This window comes from Numenius arquata, chromosome 4, assembly GCF_964106895.1.
Source record: "Numenius arquata chromosome 4, bNumArq3.hap1.1, whole genome shotgun sequence".
Classification (NCBI taxonomy): Eukaryota; Metazoa; Chordata; class Aves; order Charadriiformes; family Scolopacidae; genus Numenius; species Numenius arquata.
Window position 1 is genome coordinate 33,180,278 of NC_133579.1, and position 21,300 is coordinate 33,201,577.

Consider the following 21,300-nt stretch of genomic DNA (forward strand, 5'->3'; position numbering starts at 1 on the left):
AAATTCAGTCTTCCTTCCAAAATGTATAGTCCTATTTACTATAAATGCATCTCTCTACAGAGGTAAGAATTCTGCATATATTTCTCTCTGCCCTTAAGACTTTTCCATTTCTCTTCTGCACCTTTTTTTCATACTGGACTTTACCATTAGCTGTCACCCAACAGAATTTCCAAACACTTCTGTTGTATTTTCTGTATGATTTGCTATTCCTTTTCCAACAAGTAAAGCTGTTGCATAGTCCTTCAACAAGCTCTCCCTTCAACAGCTGGAAGTGCCTCTTTTTTCTTTTTCTTTTTTTTTTTTTTTTTTGGGGGGGTGGGGAGGGAGGGAACAGAATCTGGGGGGAATTCCAGAGAGAATCCCTGGCAAGTCTGTGGGGTTGGTATATAGACACAATTTGGAAGGTGGATGGAGGAGGCAATACTGATACTCTCCCTATATGCCTGTATCTTACCCCGTTTGGGTCAGGATAGGTAGACTCACCCTTTCAAATGCAAATGTTTTCCATGGAGCACACAGACCTGTCACACAGAGGATGATACCGTATGGAGAAATTTAGGAAATGACACCAAGAAAAAGAGTTGGGGTTTCACAGAGCATTGCTCGAGGAGATAAAGCCTCACTGAATAAAAAATCCAAGCTGCCAATTCCAGCTGACCTATCATCTTAAGTAATTTTCAGCAGTAATAATGAACATGTGTTATTTATATTGTAAGCTGAAAATAAACAGCACCCTGGAGCCTTAAGAAGTAGAAATGAAAGAAAATGACTCCAGATCCAGTAAAAGCAGAAATGGATGCTCTTCACACTGGCGTGCAGACCTCTGGGGCCTGTGGGCCGTTTCCAAGGTTTCTGAGTTCATATGGGCTCTACAGGAATTGCGGCATTTCCAGAGGCACCCACTTCTCCACTGGAAAAAGTGTAGGGGCCACTCCTGACACAGTGCCACTGTAGTGTAGCTGCAAGGCAAAATTTTTAGGGTGACCTTTCTATGTCTCTGACTGAATTGACTACACCCCTGTTTCACGTGTTTCACACAGGACGTGAACTGTGAGGCCGAGGCGGAGAAGTTGCTTTCTGGAAAAAGCAGCTGTGTGCTTCAGGCTGTGGAATGCCAGGGGAAGAGGAGAGGGAATATTTGTGGCAATGCTGAAAGCTATAAATGTCTCATCATGCATACTTAATATGCTTTTGACTCCATTTCAGCCTTTTAGGGGGTGGCATCTCTCACTGTGGAAGCCTGGTTAATTTCTTAAAGAATTGCAGCATCTTCTTCCAACCTTGAGCCTCCTACAGTAGTTCTTGGCAATAACTCTATGTGTTAGAAATTCCCTCTGGCCCTTTTGGTCTTATCTTGCAGAAGATTTTTTGAACTTAAGGTTGCAGATGCAAATACCTCATTCATTTGCAGCCTCCTCTTTCAAGGAAATATTCTCCGTCCTATGCAAATACATGTGCTAGGGACGTATGAGCTATTTCTCTTGGTTTCTCAATACAGTTTTGCATAGCAAACACAGAAAGCTAATTTCCTCCTCTCCATCACCCCCAACCCTACACACATTCCCACTTCTCTGTTCCCAGTGCAGTAGCTTGCCGGAACTCCTAGGAGACTGAGAAGGTTTACGGATGCTCTAGGTAAAATCTTTGCCCCACTTAGTCCTTCTGGACATGTATTCATCCTGACACACATGCTTTTGAAAGGCTCGGGTCAGTCGTTCCACGTGTGTCTTGTTTTGCTAATTCAGTGGAAAATGCCAGAGAGCTCTGCCTCCCTCCATAATTAGGCAGGAACCGAAGCTGCCGCTGTATTGTGCCTGTGATCATGCTACTACTCCTATAAATTATTCAGTGTATTGCAGTGTAATCTGCTGTTATGTTCAAAATAGGTCAGCATGAATGTCCCCAGTGAAATTTCTAAGTGACAACAGCTGATTCTAGCTTTGTCTCTAGAAAACAGTGACCTCTCCAAACCAGTAATCGCCAATTAAACTCCACTTCTGTCTCCCTGCCAGCTCTAGTACACCTTCACAAACATTAATTCCCAGCAATGGTAAACCCCACATTATGTCTGAGAGAACTAAGCCAGAGTTCCTAAATTTCCTGCTGGGCTTTGATGGAGCACTTTGCTTTCTATTAGCCTTTGCTCCCAGGCCAAAGAGTAAATCAGGATTATCAGAAAAGAGATTATAGTCTGAGAATACCTAAATGCTCTGCTCCTCCCAGGCACCCGGGAGGCTTCTTGCAAGGGCTGAGCAGGATTTTCTGGCTGATATGCATCAGTTACACACCGGTCTGGGGGGTGGGTACTGGGTACAATGAGAAGAACTTAATTTTTCCCATCGCCCCATGGGCTTCAGCCCACTGAATCCCCTGAATCAGCAGGGCAGGAGGATACCCTGGTTTTCAGGTCCGTTGCAGACACGTTATCTAGAGAAACTTGGAAAGGGGCAGCAGGACCCAGTAGTCTGGACAGAGGTCTGAGAGGAACCCTCTTTCCCCCATAAGATTCTCTGAGGAAGAACTCTGTGAGGACCCCTGTGAAAATGTGGGATATTACTGCAATTTCCCTGCTTCCTGCAGGAATGTATGTCTGTTATGCAGACACAAAGACTTAACCTGGTCCTAGGTGACTCCATTCACCTGAAAGTGAGGGCTGGTGGTGGGTGGCAATGCTCAGCAGACCATGCAGATAGCAACTTGCATGGAGGTCTCTCGTTAGCACGTTCAGATCAGCGAGAGGCCAAAGGAGGTGGGGGGATGGGTGGGCAGACCATGGCTTTGAGCTTTGGATGTCTGAGGTAGTTCCTGCCCTAGCCTTTAAGGAAGACAATATGTATATGGGCTTTTTCTGTTGTAACTCCTCTTTGCTGTGTTTCTGTGTAACTCCCTTGCTCAGAAAGGGGTGCCTGGAAGCATCTGGCATCTTCAGATCCCTAACGGATGCCCCACAGGATGTCTCCAGAAGGTATCACACCTGGGCAAGTCTCCTGCGGGAACCCAGGTATCAAACCTGAATGCTTTAACCTGGGGAACTCGGTCCAAAAAAAAGAGGTGAATGATCAGATTTGAGAGTGGGGAGCACAGCAGGTGCCAGAACTGCTTCCTGGAAAGGCTTTTAGGGGACAGGTAAAAGACAAGAGCCTGACCTCTGTCACGAGCAATCTGGACAAGACATGAGCTTTAACTTGCTGACTGTACACAAGTTTACCATTACTCTTTCCAGCTAAACATACTAAAGTGTTACCACAACTCTCCTACTCTCTATACTACACCCTGACTATGCTGCTCTTTGGGTTGACTCTGTTCCCATATTTATACCTTCTCTGTCAGCTGAGCCTCCCCAGTACATCTGGCTTGCACTTATCGTCATCCTGTAACACTTGCTCTTCTTCTAAAAGAGTTTGATACCCACTTGTTTTTCACTGCTGACATCCTCTAACCACTGCGCAACCATTTCCCCCCTTTTACTTCCCATCACTGTGTTGCTGCTCCACCCTCAAGTTCCTCATTTCTCTTGACGTTGTTTTTGCAAAGTTTTCCACCTGCAGCTCTCAGGGCACTTTGTGGGAAAAAAAGTTGCTTGCACTGATCTTCTGTAGTGATTCAGGAACAAATTCAATCTTCTGGGAGTTCTGGCCAGATGCTTAGCACAGCTGGACCTTTGGGAATAGCTGAAGTATAACGCAGAGGTTGTGCCCTGTGGCACGGTGGTCAGGACACACTTGGTACCCCAAGGAACAGCTATGGGTACAGGAGGAGAGGTCTAAGGGACAGACAGGGGAGTTGCCTTTAGCTTTTGATGCACCACAAGAGATAATGCTTTCCACAGGCAATCTTTCTTTTATCTCTTCTTTGCCCCACCTTGCTGCATTTGTGGTGGTCTGAGATAGCTGCCTTCAGAGCAAGAACACTTCCCGCTGACATCTGTGCCTCTGCCACCATTTGAAGACAGCAAGTTAACTTCAGGAGGCATTACTACCTGCCCTCACGTATATAACTTGGGGGAGCAGGACGAAGGAGCCATCGGATGCATTCCCTCCCCCCGCCCTAGAACTGTCTCCCTTTCAAAATCAGCCCCAGTGCCTCTTCTGGGCAGGTTTTGGGTGGCGATGGGGAGGAGTTCGTGGAGGGTTGGAGGGAGCAGCACATTCCAGTTTCTCAGACTGCTTAGCAACCAGGGCCGGCTGAGCCGCTCTTAAGTGCATGCCAAGTGTGTGGATGGCATGTCTAGTACTGCAGCTCTAGCCTTATTTTTTTCCCCTCTTGTTTTTGAAAAGTGTTCCTTGTTTTCTAATGAAGGTGCATGAAAAACTTCTGGAAGCTTATTTTTGCTTTCCTGGACAGCTGGAAGTCAGCTACACAGTGCGATGATCAAAGCTATGGTAGTGATCAGAGATCTGAAGCGACAGGTATGGTGCTGTCGGTCTGCTTTTTGGAAGCGTGGCTGCCAGACAACCTCTTCCATGCTGCTGGTGATGGGCTGGTTTGAAGTCCTGCTGCTGGACAGCCTCAAAACTCTCTCTCCCACCTTGCCCAGAGGAGTGCAGAGAGGTGCTTCCCACGGGTCTGCAGCACATGGGATACCTGCTTAAGGCTGCCTTTTTCAGTACGACCAACATGTGTAAGATCAAGAAGGCCCTGTTAGAGCAACTCCAGGAAAGGAATCGGCTTTGTAGGCAGAAAGTCAGTCTCATCCCAGCTTCCTCATTGGGATCCTCTCAAAATTTGACTGTTCCCTGTTTCTTGGCTCTCAACTGCCCAGACCTGGCTCCGTGCCACAAACTTCATCTTCCACCATGACAGTGAGCTGAGCTACCTACTGCATTTGGGGGTCTCTTAGAGATTTATGCCATCTCTACCCATGTTACCAGGCAGTAATGCCTGCTGCTGAAACTTGCTGGCTACATCAGGACTGCAGTTAAAATGTGGACCCAGCACATGTTTACCTCCAGACTCCCCCTGCAGCCTCACCAGCACTTGAGAGCCAAATTTTGGGCAAGCTCTGAAGCACAGAGGAGGAGAAAGCCTTTCTTTGCACATGCCCAAGCCCACTCTGGTTAGCAGTCCCAGGTATAGCTGGGCCAGCCCCATCCTCATCCACGCCGTGCTATGAAGCGGACAATTAACATGGAAGGGCCAAGGATCACAAAGGACAGTTATTACATGAGACAAGACACTGTGGGACTTGTTAGCAACCACCAAAGGTATCCTAATCCATGACTGAAAGAGTGGGTCGGGAGCACCCAGGGCTTTGGCTTGCCTTGCTGTGCCCTCCAAGAGCAAAGTAGAGACAGCCTCTGCCTTCCTCTGGCTCAGCACGTCCCACAGGACACGGCAAGAAGAGGAGGAGCTGCAGGGATGAAGAACATGGTCTGGGGAAAATGATGGGCAGGTAAGAGAAGGATGCAAAGGCTGAGGTGGAGGGAAAGGAGCAAACAGTGTCAGACAAGTTTCAAAATCAAGTGCCGTGTACAAACCCTGCAGTGTTGTACACCTGCATTCCGGCATGTTCCTAATGTGGCCGTTTCAGACTAGAAACCCAGGAAGAGTCCTCTGGGGCAAAGGCTCCAAGCAATTTCTATCCTCAATTACACTAGTATGAAACCAGAGCTGCCCTGAAATCACTTCCAGAGGGACAGCAGTACGGGTGACCCAGCCGGGTCCTCAGCGCAGCCAGCGACCCGAGCTGACTGCCCTCCTCTTTCCTTTTCCTGGGCCACAGTTCTGCGCAGAGGATTGCAGCTTTGAGAAATGATTTTCATTTCCTTCCTGCCTCCAAGATACCGCCACGGCCCTCTTTTCCTCATCAGCGCATATTTCTGTGGCTTAAATATAGCAAATATTAAACAAGTGCAGCACACATGAAATGCCATTCGGGGGAGCGCAATGAACGCGCTGCCTCTTGTAACGTAATGAGCCCCAAGTGCATCTGCCAAATATTTGGACTGAGATTCCAAAGGAGGGGGGCGGGAGGGGTCCACAGCACTGAGAAGCTCGTGGCCAAACCCTTAGGCCAGTGTCCCTGTGCATCTTTTGGGGACATACAGGTTGGTTGTTGGTCCAGCCTGCCTTTTGCTTGGAGGTATTTAACCACTCAACAGCAGTTGTTTCCTCTAGGAAAGGAGAAGAGCAGCTGTTTGTGCCACGTCACTGGGGCCGTAAGTGAATTTGAATTAAAAAAATCACAAATTATATGTAATGTAAAGAAAAGAAACAGTGTTTTTTTAGGGGCGTGGCCTGGCTTTGTGGCTGAGGTTAAACGCACAAGTTTAACCATGTCAGTTTTTGCACATCTGACCCTGGGTACTATTTTCAGTGCAGTGATTTTTGAAGTGATTAATGACAACAACTTGGCACTAATCGGTGGCTGGTGTTGCTGATTAAGCTAACTCTTCCTTGGCTCACAACAGGCATTGGGAATAGAAAGGGCAGGAAGCTCCCCGGAGCGACAGAAGAGGCAGAGCAGATCAGGACCTCCCGAGCTGCCTGCTTTTCCGTGGGAAAATTAAAAAAAAAAAGCTATAGCCATCTAACTCCAGAGCTGACAGCAGTGCTGGAGGGCTCTGCTCCTCCTGTAGTTTCGTTTTGCTTTGAAAACATTTCTATATGGACCTTTTTCAAAATTCCCAACCCTCTCTTCACTTGTTAAATGTATGCTAGTATTGCTAGTGTGGCACTCCTCGCTTGTGTTTGTAGGAGGGTCTCAGAGACGCTATCTAGCTTCAGATCTATCTACATCTATAAAATCTCTCCTTTCTCCAAGACGCTCAAGAGAAGGGAATCTGTTATTTCAGTATACAGGCCGCACGTTATGACCTGATCCATTAGTCTTGATGTAACCCAAACTCCACAAATCAGACAATTAATAAATCAAACAGATTCTCCAGATGCCACCCTATAACTCAAGGAGTCTCTAGGGGAAGCAGGCTGTGCTCTCTCTGCTCTTTACATCACCTCCATTAAGAAACTGCAGTGACCTCTGGTCTGCTGGTGATGTTTGAGGCAGAAAAAGGTCCCGTTTGCTCAGTGCTAGTTCTGTTAGCTCCATGACATTACCTAGGCCCTGCCCTATCTTTTGCTTTTTCCTTCTCAAGTGAGAAAGCCCAGCGAGTGGGACTCCGAGACTTCCAGGGAGCTCTCGGTTGGCAAACCGCACTTCTACACAGTAACAACTCCCCTGCTAAAATGAACATGGTGCCTTGTAGGTGACACATTCACAACAGAGCTCTTCCACTGCCCTGAGCTACCACGAAGTGAGAAGGATGCGAATGAAGCTCCATTTTTGCCAGCCTCATTAGCCACCGGCATCTTAATCATAAACTTCAGAGAGCGAGAGCCACAGGGGAAAGACGTGAGATTTTATAAGCTTGTCTCCAACAGGGTTCTGCGCAAGTCCTTGAAAACTTCACGTCTATGGTAACGTAACGACATTCCAGACCAGGCTGGATGGGGCTTTGAGCAACCTGCTCTAGTGGAGGTGTCCCTGCCCATGGCAGGGGGGTTGGAACTTGATGATCTTTAAGGTCCCTTCCAACTCTAACCGTTCTATGATTCTATGAATGACAATATATTCACAGAGCTTTTAGCCATCCTGTCGAGCCTCAGAGAGGCTGTCCCTCTCTCTTTTGCCACAGGTGGTTCTGACACCCCCCCGGGGAAGCTCCTGGATTGTACTCAGCTGCCACTGTTCCTGAACATAGGCATGCTCCTCAGGAGGGCTCGGGGGGCTTTTCACTCCGGTATTGCACAGCATGAAGAGAGCATCACTTGCACAAAAGTGCAAGTGGGGCAGGCAGGAAGGCAGGGCTGGGCCCGAGAGTAGCCTGGCATGATGAAAGGGGAGGTGTTGCAAGCCCTCGTGTGCGATGCTACCTGCACCTCAGATGGTTTCGTCTGAGTTTTTGGGGCAGTTTTGGGTTTTGCTTCCCAGGGCGTGCTGCAGTGAATAGGGCAGCACTAAGTGTAGGCAGTTTTTCCAGCAGCTAGTGGGGAAAAACTAAAAGCACCGCTGTGCAATAGGACCTGTGTAGGCAGTAGCCTAGCTACTGAGTCCTGTTGAGAGGCAAAGTACAATTTGACCATGAATTTAATGGTAAGCTGCAGGGCTTCCTACCTGGGACCCGCTATCATAAAAATGAGGCTACCTGGCCCGTGCAGTGGCTGTACCTCCCGTCACCCTGCCTGGGGACCAGCCACTCCTATGGACGTGCACCAGCCACACTTGTGCCCACTGCTGCCAGGCTACCAGAGGGGACTACCACAGGCAGAGAAAAAGCCAAGCTCTTCCAGCAGGTAATTAAAGCAAGGGTCTCCATTTCCATGCTCTGAATCACCACCTGAAGGAGCTTCTTATTTCCATCCCCTGCTCTCCGTCCTTCTCTCACACACACACAGACACATGCACACACTTACTATTGACTATAAAGGGAACTTAAGAAAACCAATTTAAGGAGTTAGGACTCTAAATATCTGAGAAGGTTGGAATAGAGGTGACTGCCCCAATTTGAATACAGCCCAAACGTGTTTATCCCCTGCCATTTGTTCAGGCAGGGACTGTGTCGCAACAGGGCTTTTCCCAAAATCCCACTTTATTTTCTCACTCTCTCTCTCTGTTGCTCCCTTTCTTGCCACCTCACTTTTTGTCTTTCCATCTTTTTACCAATTATTTGAACTCCAAGCATCATATCCAAGCCCTGGGTCTCTCAACTTTCCAATTCCCAGACTACTCACAATTAAACCAGAGTAAGACGTCAGCTCTCTTAAGTTATGCAGCATTAAGCCTATTGTGCTCAGAATTTCCATAGCAATTTTGCTTCACCTGTTATCCAGTTGCCAAAGACACAGGAATATCAGTGGCTCTTCACAGCATAGATGCTCTCCTGCACCCTCCACACCCGATCTTTTTTGGGGTGTGCAAATGCACACCCACACACAGACCCCTTAGCAGAAGGTCTGTAGGTCAAGCCATGAATTTCAGCAGCGAGGAGGGACTGCTTAGATGGCAGCCACAGCAGGACCCCTTTGCAAACCATTTCCCCGCTCTTAGATGCCGGATCAAGGCAATACAGCTTAAACTTCTGTGTGATGCTGAGATACAGAAGAAATCCTACCCATCGGCAAATTATCCCACCATCAAATTTTTAGTGCCTCTGTGACATTGTCAAGTGCTTGACTGCTCTCCCTCTCTCTCTCTAATTCATGTCCTCAGACTGTTTTCACTCCTTGCCTTTTAACTCTGCACTTCCTGACCTGGTTGTTTTGCGACTGTCACACCCTTGGTACACCAACCACAAGGCTTTAGTTTTAGCATCCAGGCAGGCGGAAGCTCATTTCAGAGGCGGCTGAGCTGTGCCTCGAATTGTTAAAGGGGTGAAGTTGTTTACGCCACCAGCTCATGCTCGCCAAGCCGCATTTATTTTGTGACTTTAATGATGGGACTGGGTGACAAAAAGCTTGTGTTTCACGGGGCTCTGTAAAGACGCTATCTAAACACAGGAGGGGAAAAAACGGGTGAAGAGGAAGGCAATTTTGCTTCAGCCTTTGGTGAGACACTTGTTTTGCAAGCTTAGAAGGTGGCCTGAGCACACCTAATCAGTGGTTTCTCTCTGGCTTGTACATACCTTCCTCTTTTCTCTGAGGGCTGGTTAAATGCCACTTGTTTATTTGATCTGTTTTTTCCCCTCACTGTTGTTATTATTAGTGATCTAGAAATACTGTCTGCAAATACGAACCAAACAAGTTGCCTTCAAGACATGGAGAAAGAAACAACAAGAAGCTCAAAGATCTTTAATTAAAAAATAGGGAGACAAAGCAGAAAGTGCCTCTCATGTCAATCTTTTTTTTTTTTTTTAATTTCGGGCCTCAATTGTTTCTGCTTCAGATACGGAGCATGATGTCCTGTTAAAAATAGCCCTCCAGCTGCCCAGGACAGCTGGAAGTGCCGAGGGACTGGAGCACTGCGGGTGGGTCAGTGTGGGGGCGACCAGGGTGGGGATGAGTGTCTTGCACTGCCTCCTCTGACCACAAAAAGCTCTCTCGCCTGTCTGCATAACTCCGTATCTGCCCATGGGCCACAACCAAAAAGAAGCAGCTGCGAGAAGCAGGTGAGCGAAGCATTTAGCATAAACAGGAATAAGCAAAAATGCTCCATCAGAGCACACCCTCCTTCCCACGCCATCCTTGTCCTGCATGCTAAGTGGGTCTGCCCATGCTCTTGGAGAAAGGTGCTTCAATCCGAGTTTATAGGCCAAACATCTCTTGCTATGATCTGTCTTTCTGGTTGAGGCAGACACTGTTGCCTTGGTGATGAAGTGATGGGACTTCTCCCCCTCTGGGCTGCAGTGAGTACAGCAAACGCGTTCTCCATCTCTGGGAACAGGAGACAAGCTGAAAGGACAGCTAGGGCTGGTGGGACCTGTAAACGTTTTCAGGACAATGGTCCGTAGTCTCCCAGCAGTCAAGGAGGAGAAGCTCCCATGCTTAATACATTGCAAGGCTGCTTATCTTTACTGCAGCCCTCTCAGGTATTAGGCACTCGTATGTTGGAAAAAGTAGACATGCCAAACTCTGTTTGGGGTGAAAACGTGGGAAAAGTAGTACTTCTGTGTATCGCTGAGGTAGATATCTGCTGGAATACCATACTGATAGGTACACGTGAATATCCTTAGAAGACTTTATTTATTTAATGTTGCATCAGTCTGACGCGCTCTGTGGGGAGGGGACATACCTGAGCTGGCTGTCACCACGGTGGGGCTGGCAGTGGCGGGTGAGTGGCTGGCCAGCTACAACATAATAAAAAGCCTGGTCCGGTGGGTCATGAACAAGATGTGACACTGATCTCCCTGTGTGACTTTTAGACAACTCGCTGTAGCCGTACATCCGAGGAAAGCATAGCATCTTGTGTTGCTTTAGGGGAGGAGAAAGGTTGCTTAACCTGAATTGTTGCCAAATAAAAAGCATGTCTCAACTTTAAGTTAACATCCAAGACTTTATCCTCATTTTTCTCTAACATCAGCAGCGATGTTACAATACACCAGGCAGTGCACATAACCATGAACAGCAGCTACCTTTCGTTTCAGCTAAGCCTCAAAGCTGATCCCAAACCCCAGAGCTAAAACTCTTTTCTCTCTTAAAAAGGGCAAGGCAGGCTTTACAAGGATGTAAAGTCATCTGGTACATTTTTGAAGCATACCTTAAAAGTTTGATGCAGCTACTGTTCTGTTGGGAGCCTTGATGGGCAGCAGTGCTGGAGCGTGTTGGTGTGCCATTGCAGCACGTCAGTCCTGGGCAAGAAGAGGGCCCTGGGACTCTGACACCATGCAGTGCATCATCTAAAGTGGGGCTCTGGTCCACTGAACTGGAGCACGCACTTACTGAACATTAGGAAAAAGACAGCTTTGCTATTTTCCCCATAGTTTGGAAACATGGATGGGATTTTGTGTCAGGTCATTTTGAAGCTGGTCATGGCTACCACAGATACAACCAGAGGGCACATACAGGAGGTGGGAATTGGAGATGTGAGGAGAGGTCAGTGTGGAGCAGCCGTGTGAAAAGATCTGCAATAAATTACAGTCTAATTTCTATTTCTCCTGTGCATTCTCAGTTTGGATATGTCGATCGCTGCTAACCTGGAAATACCTGGACCCACATGCTTGCTGTGCTTGCTGAGTGTTTGCAGACTCTGTGCATGGATGTGTCTGCATTGATCTAGGGGCTCCTGCTGTGCCAAGGCCCTGGCCCCCATCTGAGGTGGTGGCGTCATGCCTCTGTGGGAGCACTCAGCTCTCCTCTCGGGGGAAACTAGGGTCTGCCAAGAGAGCTGACTCGTGTCCAAACCTCCTTCCCTCCCTCCCTTGTCCTGGGAGCCACAGGAGCCTTCCTGGCTCCTCAACTTAGACTGACCCAAGGAAAACCCACGCCTGTTTGGCTGCAGTGATGAGGGGAAGCCTTGTGCTAGTGGAAATGATTTCTTTTTAATGAAAAATAACTTCAGAATCTCAGGCACTTAGAGTCACTAAAAGTTAAGAAGCATTTTCCCCAAAGTAGGTGTTTTGACCATATCTAAGACTAACTCAAGTCACTTGCCTTGAATTAACATAGTAAGGCCATAAAAGAAACGAAACATATCACTGCCTGTACTTTGAAGAGGCTAAAATAGTTCCTTCTTGAAACTTTTGCATAATACAGCTGTGCCCTGTTAAAGGATGGCCATGTTGCAGAAGAGAGGGAGTTGCTCTTCACTGAACCTAAGTGCAGTCATTCGCAAAGTCTCTGCCGATCCTTTGAAGGAGATGGCACAATATAAGTGCAAGGTTGTTATTAGAAAACAAGAAAATTAGCTAACAGATTTTATTTGAGGATGAACATTTCCGAGCTTTGAATCTATATTGCAAGAGTAAGACTGATTTTTTATTAAGATATGTATACTATAGCTTGTCACACCCAGCTCTGTACATCAATGTACCATAAGGAAAAACAATGCTATTGGAACATAAGTAGATGAAAATGGCAGAATTATCAATACTGCTGCAGAAAATGCAGAAGTTCATGACATATGTGCCAGTTTACAGTCTATATCAGTGGGAAAATACTTTTTTCTTTATCTTTCCCTAAAGAGGAATTTAAATTGCAGCTTTGAAAAGAACTATCCAAGGAGCTCTTTGTTGATTTTTTCAAAAAGCTTGAAACACCAGAGGATTTCCAGACACCTATGAGTTAATGTTGTGTCACTAATGGTGTGACAGCCTGGCAGAGGTCCTGGCCCCGTTACGGAATAGCTGATGTAGGAGTCATATAAACAAAATTAAAGGAAATGGAATACAATCAGTGACACTTGTTAGTTTTACAGAAAATAATTGTGTTGATAGCACTTAGACTTTTGTAAGAAATAAGACTTCATACTACATGAGATCCTGACTAAGACACTTGAAATAGAACAGATCAGTTTTGGACATGCTGAATGGATCCCAAACAAGCCCGAATAACAGATGTAACCCAGCTGAGGAATCATCAGGGATGCCAGTTTCTAGTGAGGACCCGCACAGATTGGTTCCATCCCTATGGAATTTAACTCTTTTTATGTCAGTGACCTGAAAGGGGACTTTGAACAGTGACTGAATAGATATGCAGATGGCAAAATGTCTGGGGAAGTGGTAAATCACTCTGAGAACAGGCTACTTGAAGAAAGTAGCTGATTCAATAATTCAATGAAAGTAGCTGGTTCTGATGAGAAAGTGAGCTGATTCGTCTGGGTTTAGTGTAGGCATAGTTTGGGGCAAAGAAGATAAGTCATAATTATGGGATAGTGTTGACCCTGTCCTGCGAAATTTTGATACTGATAGACTTGAGGATTATAGAAGAAAATCTGATAAATAGGAGACCCTCATGTGATGCTGGGACCCAAAAGGATTCGAGCAGTCCTTGTACATATTAGCTGATCCTCAAAGTGATCCTGAGATAGATATATAGGTAGATAGATGTATAAAGTATGAGGGAACAGATCATGTAACTTCTGGATTTGTCCCTGCTGTAACAGTTTTGGAGTGGTGGGCTCCATGCTGGTGTCTGCATCTCCAAGAGGATGGTCCCAAGAAGAACCATGAAAATGTTTAAAAGATTAAAACTCGCACTTTATAAAGAAAGAGTCATTTATAACAGTCTGCTTGGCAAAGGGTAAGAGCAGTCTGAATACAGTCTGTGGGTAGTTATTTGAGACATTTATATGTACAAGCAATAGTGAGTTCTCTGCTCTCCTGGACAAGAGGACAATAAGCTCCACAAAACTGGACAAGTCAACAGTAGAAGAAATAAGATGTAGCTATCTTTAACTGTGACAGTAGCTAAGCATTGGTACAAGTTAAAAAGGTGGATGGAAGATCTGCCATCACCTCTTTCCAAGTCAAGCTGGATGTGGAAAATAAAAAAATAAAAAAAAAATAAGCCCACACCCTAAGAGCTGTGGTCTGTGCTGAGCTGGGAGCCGGAGCTCAGCACCTGACAAACGCCTCCATCTGGCCTGAAAATCTGCCACCAAGTTTTGGCTGGCGCCTGGGACCCTGCAGCGTGAGTGGGGTGGGGGCTGCCCTCTGACCAAAACAGGCGCTGCTCCTCCCCCCTCGGATCCCACCCAGCCCCGGGGAGCCCGCTGGGTTGTCCGGGGTCAACGGCACTCCAGAAATAGCAGCCAAAAAGTTAATGTTTCCCTGCTAACCCGTGCAAGAAAGAGGAGAAGGGGCTGGAGGGGAAGGCTAGCACTGTGCCTGTGCTGTTTGGGCTTTCCAGCTGGCAGGTTTGGAAGCCGACAGACCCTCTGGCCGAGAGAGCAGCTGGGGTAGGTTTGTTCCCAGTTACAGGCAGATGAATTAAAGAGGCTGTCATCAACTCTTAGGCTCGTAGGATAACTCAGGTGGGAAGGGACCTCAGGAGGTCATCTAGTCCAACCTCCTGCTCCAAGCAGGGTCATGAAGAGGTTTTTAAAATGTTCCTGCCTTTTAAAAGCCAGCCTCCTCTAGCTGTTGCTGGCTCAGCCCTGCCAGAAACAACTTAACTGAGAGGCTGGAAAGCATTTCTAAAGCACTGTATCTTTCCCTTCAGATAATGCAATATAAATGTCGAATAACCTGGACACATCCCTCACCTTCCCTCCTATGTTTCTGGTTACAAACTTAGGCTAGAGGCTTCAGAAACAGCAAAGAAGCCTAAAACCCATTAGCTCTTCAGACCACTCGAAAATATCCACTTTGAGTTGGAACACACAGTTGGTTATCCTGGGAAGCAGCATCCACCTGTGTAAGGGCAGGATGCAGGGAGTGCAACAGGGTACTTTCAATGCCAGGTGATTTGCCCAGTGGTTCCAGGTTTTCCCTGGACTATCAGGTTTTTTTCCTGAATGCAAATTGTCTGTCCTCTCCTTTCTGCAAATCCATTGCCCTTCAGAGCCCAGAGGAGTGAGGAGTAGGGACACATATATGTGAGAAATGTATTTGAGTACAGACAGTACATCATTGAAACTGCTTTCTTTTCTGTGTTGGTGCCTTTCACTGGGGCTCAGATAACTTGATTTGGCACTATTCACTGCTAAGTTTTCCATACCAACCGCAGCTGAGCTTTGTTTAAATGAGGTTTGCTGAGGCTGTGCTGAAAGTGAGTTTAAAGGTTCACAGTCTTTGGAGCGGATCCAGGCAGCTCTTTGTGCCTTCAACTCCCTTGGAAACTGGGGAGGGCTGGGGGCCGGGAGAAGATTTGCATGAGCAAGTTCTCCCTCTGGCCCCTGCTTGAGTGCAAAGGGGAGCAGTGAGCAGCGGCAGAAATTAGACACCCTGGGTCAGATTCTTCCTCCTCCTCTGGGTCGTCTCATCTGCTTCTCTGCTATTTTGACCCGGTAGCACTTGGTACACACATAAGCGGCGGCACAGCAGTGAGGAATCAAGCTCCGGCAGAAAGTTTTAGGGATAAGAAGCTATGGCACTGCCTCTGTGCCCTGGGTTGTGGCAGTCGGAGAGGAGGTGGCTAATTTTGCTCGGACAATTTAAGTAGCGAGTCGCCTTTAGCCCCTGTAAAGAGCCCCTACTCCTTTAATGACAGCTGCACCTGCGGTGTTGAATGCCAAACTCGCCACTTCGCATAGTGCAGCCACTGTAGAAAACACACTTGGTGTCCCCTCAGCTTTCTTCTTCTGCAGTAAGCTCTTTGCTGGGGAAGCAAGCTGCTGAGCCAGTGTGAAAGTTATTTTTATTGTATCTGGGGTGCTTTTGTTCACCATTCTCTTAGGAGAAAAAGAAAGTCTGGTCACCCTGTGACCTTGGAGCCCATAGAGAACTTCAGATCTACCCAAGAAATACCACCCAAGCTAGAAACCGGTCTCTAGTCTGAGTCGGAGAAGGATTAGTTTAATAAAAGACGACTTTACCTTCCCCAAAGGCATCATCTTCTTCTCCGGGTGCAGTCGGATCTTCTTGGGCGTGCTGCATCGTGGCGAGGATGCAGCTCAGGGAGCAGCCAGAGCCGAGTGCTTGAACTGGTTCCTACACTACCGCTCGACTATTTCCTTTCACCGGCTTCCTAAACATTTTGGTGGTAACAGCTTCCGCATCTGCACTTATGAAAGTAGTCTCATTCATATGAATAACACTTCTTGTTTTTGCGGACAGCCTTTGAGTTGGGTTTTGAGGTGGGGTGTCCTTACTGCTGAGAGAGAAGTTGATTCTGAGAGCAGAGGTGGGCAGGACGGGCTCAAAATGTGCCCTGCCCCATCGCCGCCAATGCCGCTGCGCAGCAGCAGCCCTGCCAGCCCAGGGTGTAGGGGTTTTGCATATGAATGTGAATCCTTTCTGGTGGCAGGGTTAGAGCTGGGGAACAACTCACCCTGCTCAGGCTGCAGAGCAGCTCGCTTTCACCCCAGGGACAGTTTGACCAGAGTAACCTCCCCCAGGGCTCTCTCAGTGCCATGTGTTCATGGGGTTTTATTTTTTATTTAGCACGGCAGCAGTGACAGCATGTTCTCACCCCTGCTGGGCTGACCCACAACAGTGGACCTATGGGCAAGCTGGAAAGCCATAGGCGACACTAGTCTCATGGGCAGATGCACTGGCAGAGACCTGATTCTTGCAGTTAGGCTTCCCTGAGCCACTGACTTTGGTGCCTCACCAAACCTAAGGACCTTCCTGATGATCAGGTGAACAACAGGAGAACATCAAAGACTTGCTTTCTTTCAGTAATGGGCTTAATTATTTGAGTATCCCTGTCACTTCTAATTCTGCATCACACCGGTCCCTTCAGTGGTGGCATTGTCTGAATTTGATAAAGTAGGGTGACTCCCTCCTGCCAGGTGTCACAGTTTATGTAGGGAACATGCCTACAGACCAACTTACTCCAGATTTCCACAAAAATACATTAGGGCTTCAGGTAACGTCTAAGCCTTGCATAGTCCTGCTGACTTCATCAGGCCACTCAGGGATATTCAATATACATACAGGCGGGCGGGACCTAACACCAGTAGTCCCCCACATCTCTGCTACCAGAAGTTAGTGTGTAATGCCAGTAAGTGTGTACTGAGTTTTGATTACTCAGTCTAGTAATTGGATGTGTCGCCACACCCTTGAAAGCGAGACTCCCAGCACAGCAGCGGTGTTTGATACAGCTTCCGGTAGATGAGTCACAAGCAAATATAATGAGCTCATCTCTAATTATTACGGCTTTTTTTTTTTTTTTTTTAAAGTGGGTTTCTGTGGGGCTGAAAATGGAGACAGCTTATCTCCTAGGCAGTGAGAGAGTTCACAACTTGAACTAGTCCAGATGGAGAAGACAAGACAGAAGGTGGGACAAGTCCATTTGGAGTGCCTGACCTGACCCCAGCCCAGGCCTTAGAGACACGTTCATTAACTCCTGCAACAAATCCTGTGGCAACACTTTGGTCATTGTAGGAGGGTGAAAATCCCCTTCCCAGCTCAAGCACAGCCTTCCCCTGGGCTCAGGGTAAGGTGCCTCCTGGTCCCTGGAAAGTAGTACTGGATCCCATGGAGCTCATGACTCTCCCTTGCTGTCACACGTTGGGCATCTTGGCCGAGCTCTCCCGGAGAGCTGCTGCCTTGCCGGAAGCAGGAAGCTGTGTTGTCCTTGCTGCTTGCGGCCAAAGCCAAGAGCCTCCTAGGACTGGTTTTTGGTGGGGCAGTGTGGCTTGACTGCCTTGTTGTTCCTCTGCCACAGCAGCAAGCCTCCTTGAGGAACTCCATTCCTCTTGTGCTTTGCTTAGCTTTCAAATCACACTTGCTTAAGTCCTTGCAGAGGAAAAACAACAGTTTGGCCCAACAAGTGAGAGAGTCGACATATTTCTGGCCCTGCTGGAGAGGCTTAGGGAATTCACTTCTCTTACCCTTTTTCCTGCCCTGCTTATTTGAATCGATTTCTTCAGGTGAGGATCATCTCTGATTGAGTGGTAGCTACGCTGTTTTGTGCTCAATGGGAGAGTCCCTCTGCCTCAGCAAGGCCCTCCTGCCATGGTGGTGAGTAGATAAAGACAATGGTAAAAAGAGAAACACCACTGCAGGGTGATGAGGGGAAACAGAGCAGAAGTGGAGATCAGTAAGAAAAAAGAGAGAGGTGTGAGAAGAGGAATAACAAGATGGAGATGTGAAAAAAGGAAGAGGAAAAGCATCGATCTGGGGATGCCAACACAGGGGGATGGCACCTCTCTGGGTGCTGCCAGAGTCAGAGCTGGAAACTGCTGAGCTTGCAGAGCCTGTTGGGGCCAACATGTGAGAAGATTGTCGAGGATGAGGGAAAGGAGAAGTGCTGAAGGAAAGGCAGTCACAGGGTGTACCTTGCCCAAAAACTTTCCGGCAAGAGGTGCTCCCAGCAATGAGCAGCCATTGCAGTATCATTTCCTTGAAACAGCAGGAAATAGATGGGAGAAATGTTGAGCCCTTGTAAAGTCAATGGCCAAACAGCCCCAGGGTGCTGTGGAGCAAGTCAGTCTCTGAGGTCCAGTGTGGGCTATAAGTGCTGTTCCTGCCGAGGAGCTTTCTGGGGCTTGACTCAAGTAAGTTGCAAGGTGAGCAATGCTACATATACAGATGTGACTGACAAAAAACAGACAGACAGCCTAGAAGGAAGAAACCTGGAGAAAATACCCTGCAACAGCAGTGCTAACTTTCCTGCATTGCCCTGCAATGGGAGCTCATTTGTAAATCAAGCATGGGAAGTTTTAGCCATTTACCACTTCCTTCAGAGACACGAAGGAGCAAGCCACACTGTCCTGGTTATTGTGGCAGTTCCCTTTTGTGCTGCATTTCCCTGGGACTTAAAGTTATTTCCTTACCCACTGTTTTCAGTCAGCCTCTCCGGATGCCTGTTACCTTGACAGCCCTTTTTTCTTTTATTTTCGGGAACTAAAAGGCATCAAAAGCTGTCCTCTCTCCCGAAAACAACTGTCACCAGAATGAACACACCAGCCGGGCTGGTGATGAATGGTAATGACTCAGCCTCCATTGCAGATGCACAAAGAGGAGTCGCTTTGATTCGTTCCTGTTTGCCACATCGTCCCTCAACGGCAGCCTCACCTACATCGCCTGCAGGATGTGATGTTCCTCCAGAAACCTGTCCCCCAGGGGATCGTGGTGCTCTTTCCCTCAAGACGGGATAAGTTAATGTGGACAAAACCAGCCCACCTCGCATGGGTGCCCGAGGCCCCCCTTCTCCCTGCTCTGTCTTTGCATTTGGGGCAGCATAATTTTGCCCTGCCAGTTTGCATACCCATGTCTTTGCTGTTTACTAATCTCAACCATCCAGCCTAACAAAGTGGCTTCCTCCCTGCTTTATTTTGTAGCATCTCAGCTTTTTTTTTTTTTTTTTCCCTCTGTACCCACAAGATGTACTTTTCTCTTGTTCTTGTTGAGCAGTTCCAAAACACGGTAACTTTTCTTTTCACTTGCTAGCTACTGAAGCCCCACTTGACACCAAAAAAAAACCCAAATCAATTTTACAGTCACTGCAAAGTTCTCATGTGTATGTTTTTCATGTAACCACATCTGATGCTGCTCAGAAAAAGCCACCACCCATCCTCTAAGAACCTGTCAACAAAAAGCAAGGGAAACTGGGGAAATGTCGAAAACAAGGGTGGATCAAGAAAGAGGAGGCAGCTTTTAGAACAGCTCCGTTAAATCACCCCAACCTTACTATTCTTCCCCTGTAACTTACTTTATAAGAATTTCTGACCCAGAAGAAAAATCAAGTGTTCTGATGTTTTATCTTCAGATACAGGACTAAAAGCCAAGACATTCTTAATGGAAAAGAAGTGTAAAAAATTGTGCCATATAGCAGCATTGGATGGCTTTGTTTTAATTCATCCCTACCTTAAATTACAAACATCTCCACAAGCAGCAGCAGAGACGAGTTGGCCGTTTTCTGCCCTGCTATGCTGGTGCAGAAGGGAGGTGTCTTAAACAGCTTCTGCCCTTTTCATATCTCCTCCTGCTCCAGCACAAGGAGGATTCCCAAGATACAGAAAGTTGTGTGTCAGGGGGTTAGTTAGTGCCCTGCTCTGTTCTAGGGCTATTTTGGGGGTCAAGATTACATTTGGGGGGATAACCTACATAGAAAACAAGGAGGGGAAAAAAAAGAGATAAAGGAAGGGCAGATGACCCTAAGGTGGAGACAGCAGGAAGAAGGACATAGGAAAAGATAGTTAACACCAGTTACTGGTCAGTTTGGGAAAGAGAGTGTTCATGTGTATTTAAAGTACTTGTAAAAGTTTTGCTCTGGATATTGCTGCAGTTTCAGTTCTCCCAGTGAACATCCTTCTCAGAAACCTGAAGGATGGACTTACAGTAACTTGTCTAGTTGTTAACTCATTTGCAAGTTACAGGGACTCCAGGGACTTAGATTATGTTTAGACAGTCTGTGTCAGTGACTGACCGAGCTCAGTATAATTCTCTTCTTTGCTAACTCTTGAAACTTTTAGCACCTTTTTTTTTTTTTTTTTTTTTTTTTAAATAGGGATATTGAGTTCCAGAGAAAACTTGGGAGAAATTCTCCCTCTTACTGTCCAGAAGGAAAGTCAGCAGGTCAGGACAGTAGAAGACGTGACTCACTCCACACGACTTCACAGACCTTAGGAACCATGTACGCAGACTTGATGAGGCTACAAAATCCACACTCTGTATTTCAGAGAGCTGAAAAAGGACAGGCTCCAGGACCTGTTCACCCAACACAGCGGACAGTGGTTCCTGAGGACCTACATTAGACGGTGCAGATGAGCTGGGTGTATGAGCTGGCCTCTGGGAACACTGCGCTTTCGTGCCAGGGAGGTTATGGTGCCAGTTTGGGATGTAGCTCAATGCACTTAAGCTATGAAAAAGACATGGTGGCTGAAGATCCACAGGCTGAGTCCCCTAGACCAGCTGGTGTCCACATCCATGTTGGACACCTCAGTCTGGGGTCTTGAGTGGAGGTCTGTGCACAGCCTTGTACTTAATGACCCAGCAGGCACGCACATCACAGTGAGTAGGGACCATGACAGATGTGGTGTTGGTGCTCTGCTCTCTCCCTTCATGTTCCCTGCCATGTTGTGAGCAATGAACCCATCACATGCCCTGGAGGCAAGTGATATGTGTCTCCATTCAGGCATGTCACTTCAATCCACAACACCTAGCACATCCCACCAGGCCCATCAAAGGTGACTTTGGCTTTCTTCTTCTGCTAAGAGCGCCATTTTTCATTCCAGTATCACTTGGCCTATGTAAGTAAATCATTACCTTCTCATAGAAAATAACTATTTCAGTTCAAAGGGAGGAAGCAAACCATCCT

At 47.2% G+C, this 21,300-nt stretch overlaps 1 protein-coding gene across 1 annotated transcript in view; it reads right to left on the reverse strand.

Annotated features, from left to right (window-relative positions):
* Positions 1-15,968, reverse strand: part of RIPOR2 (RHO family interacting cell polarization regulator 2) — a 70,754-nt gene extending 54,786 nt beyond the window's left edge. Inside the window, exon 1 of the mRNA XM_074146372.1 lies at positions 15,908-15,968. Within this exon, the coding sequence (XP_074002473.1) occupies positions 15,908-15,968 (61 nt within the window). The remainder of the gene's footprint in view (positions 1-15,907) is intronic.
* Positions 15,969-21,300: the final 5,332 nt, after the last annotated feature.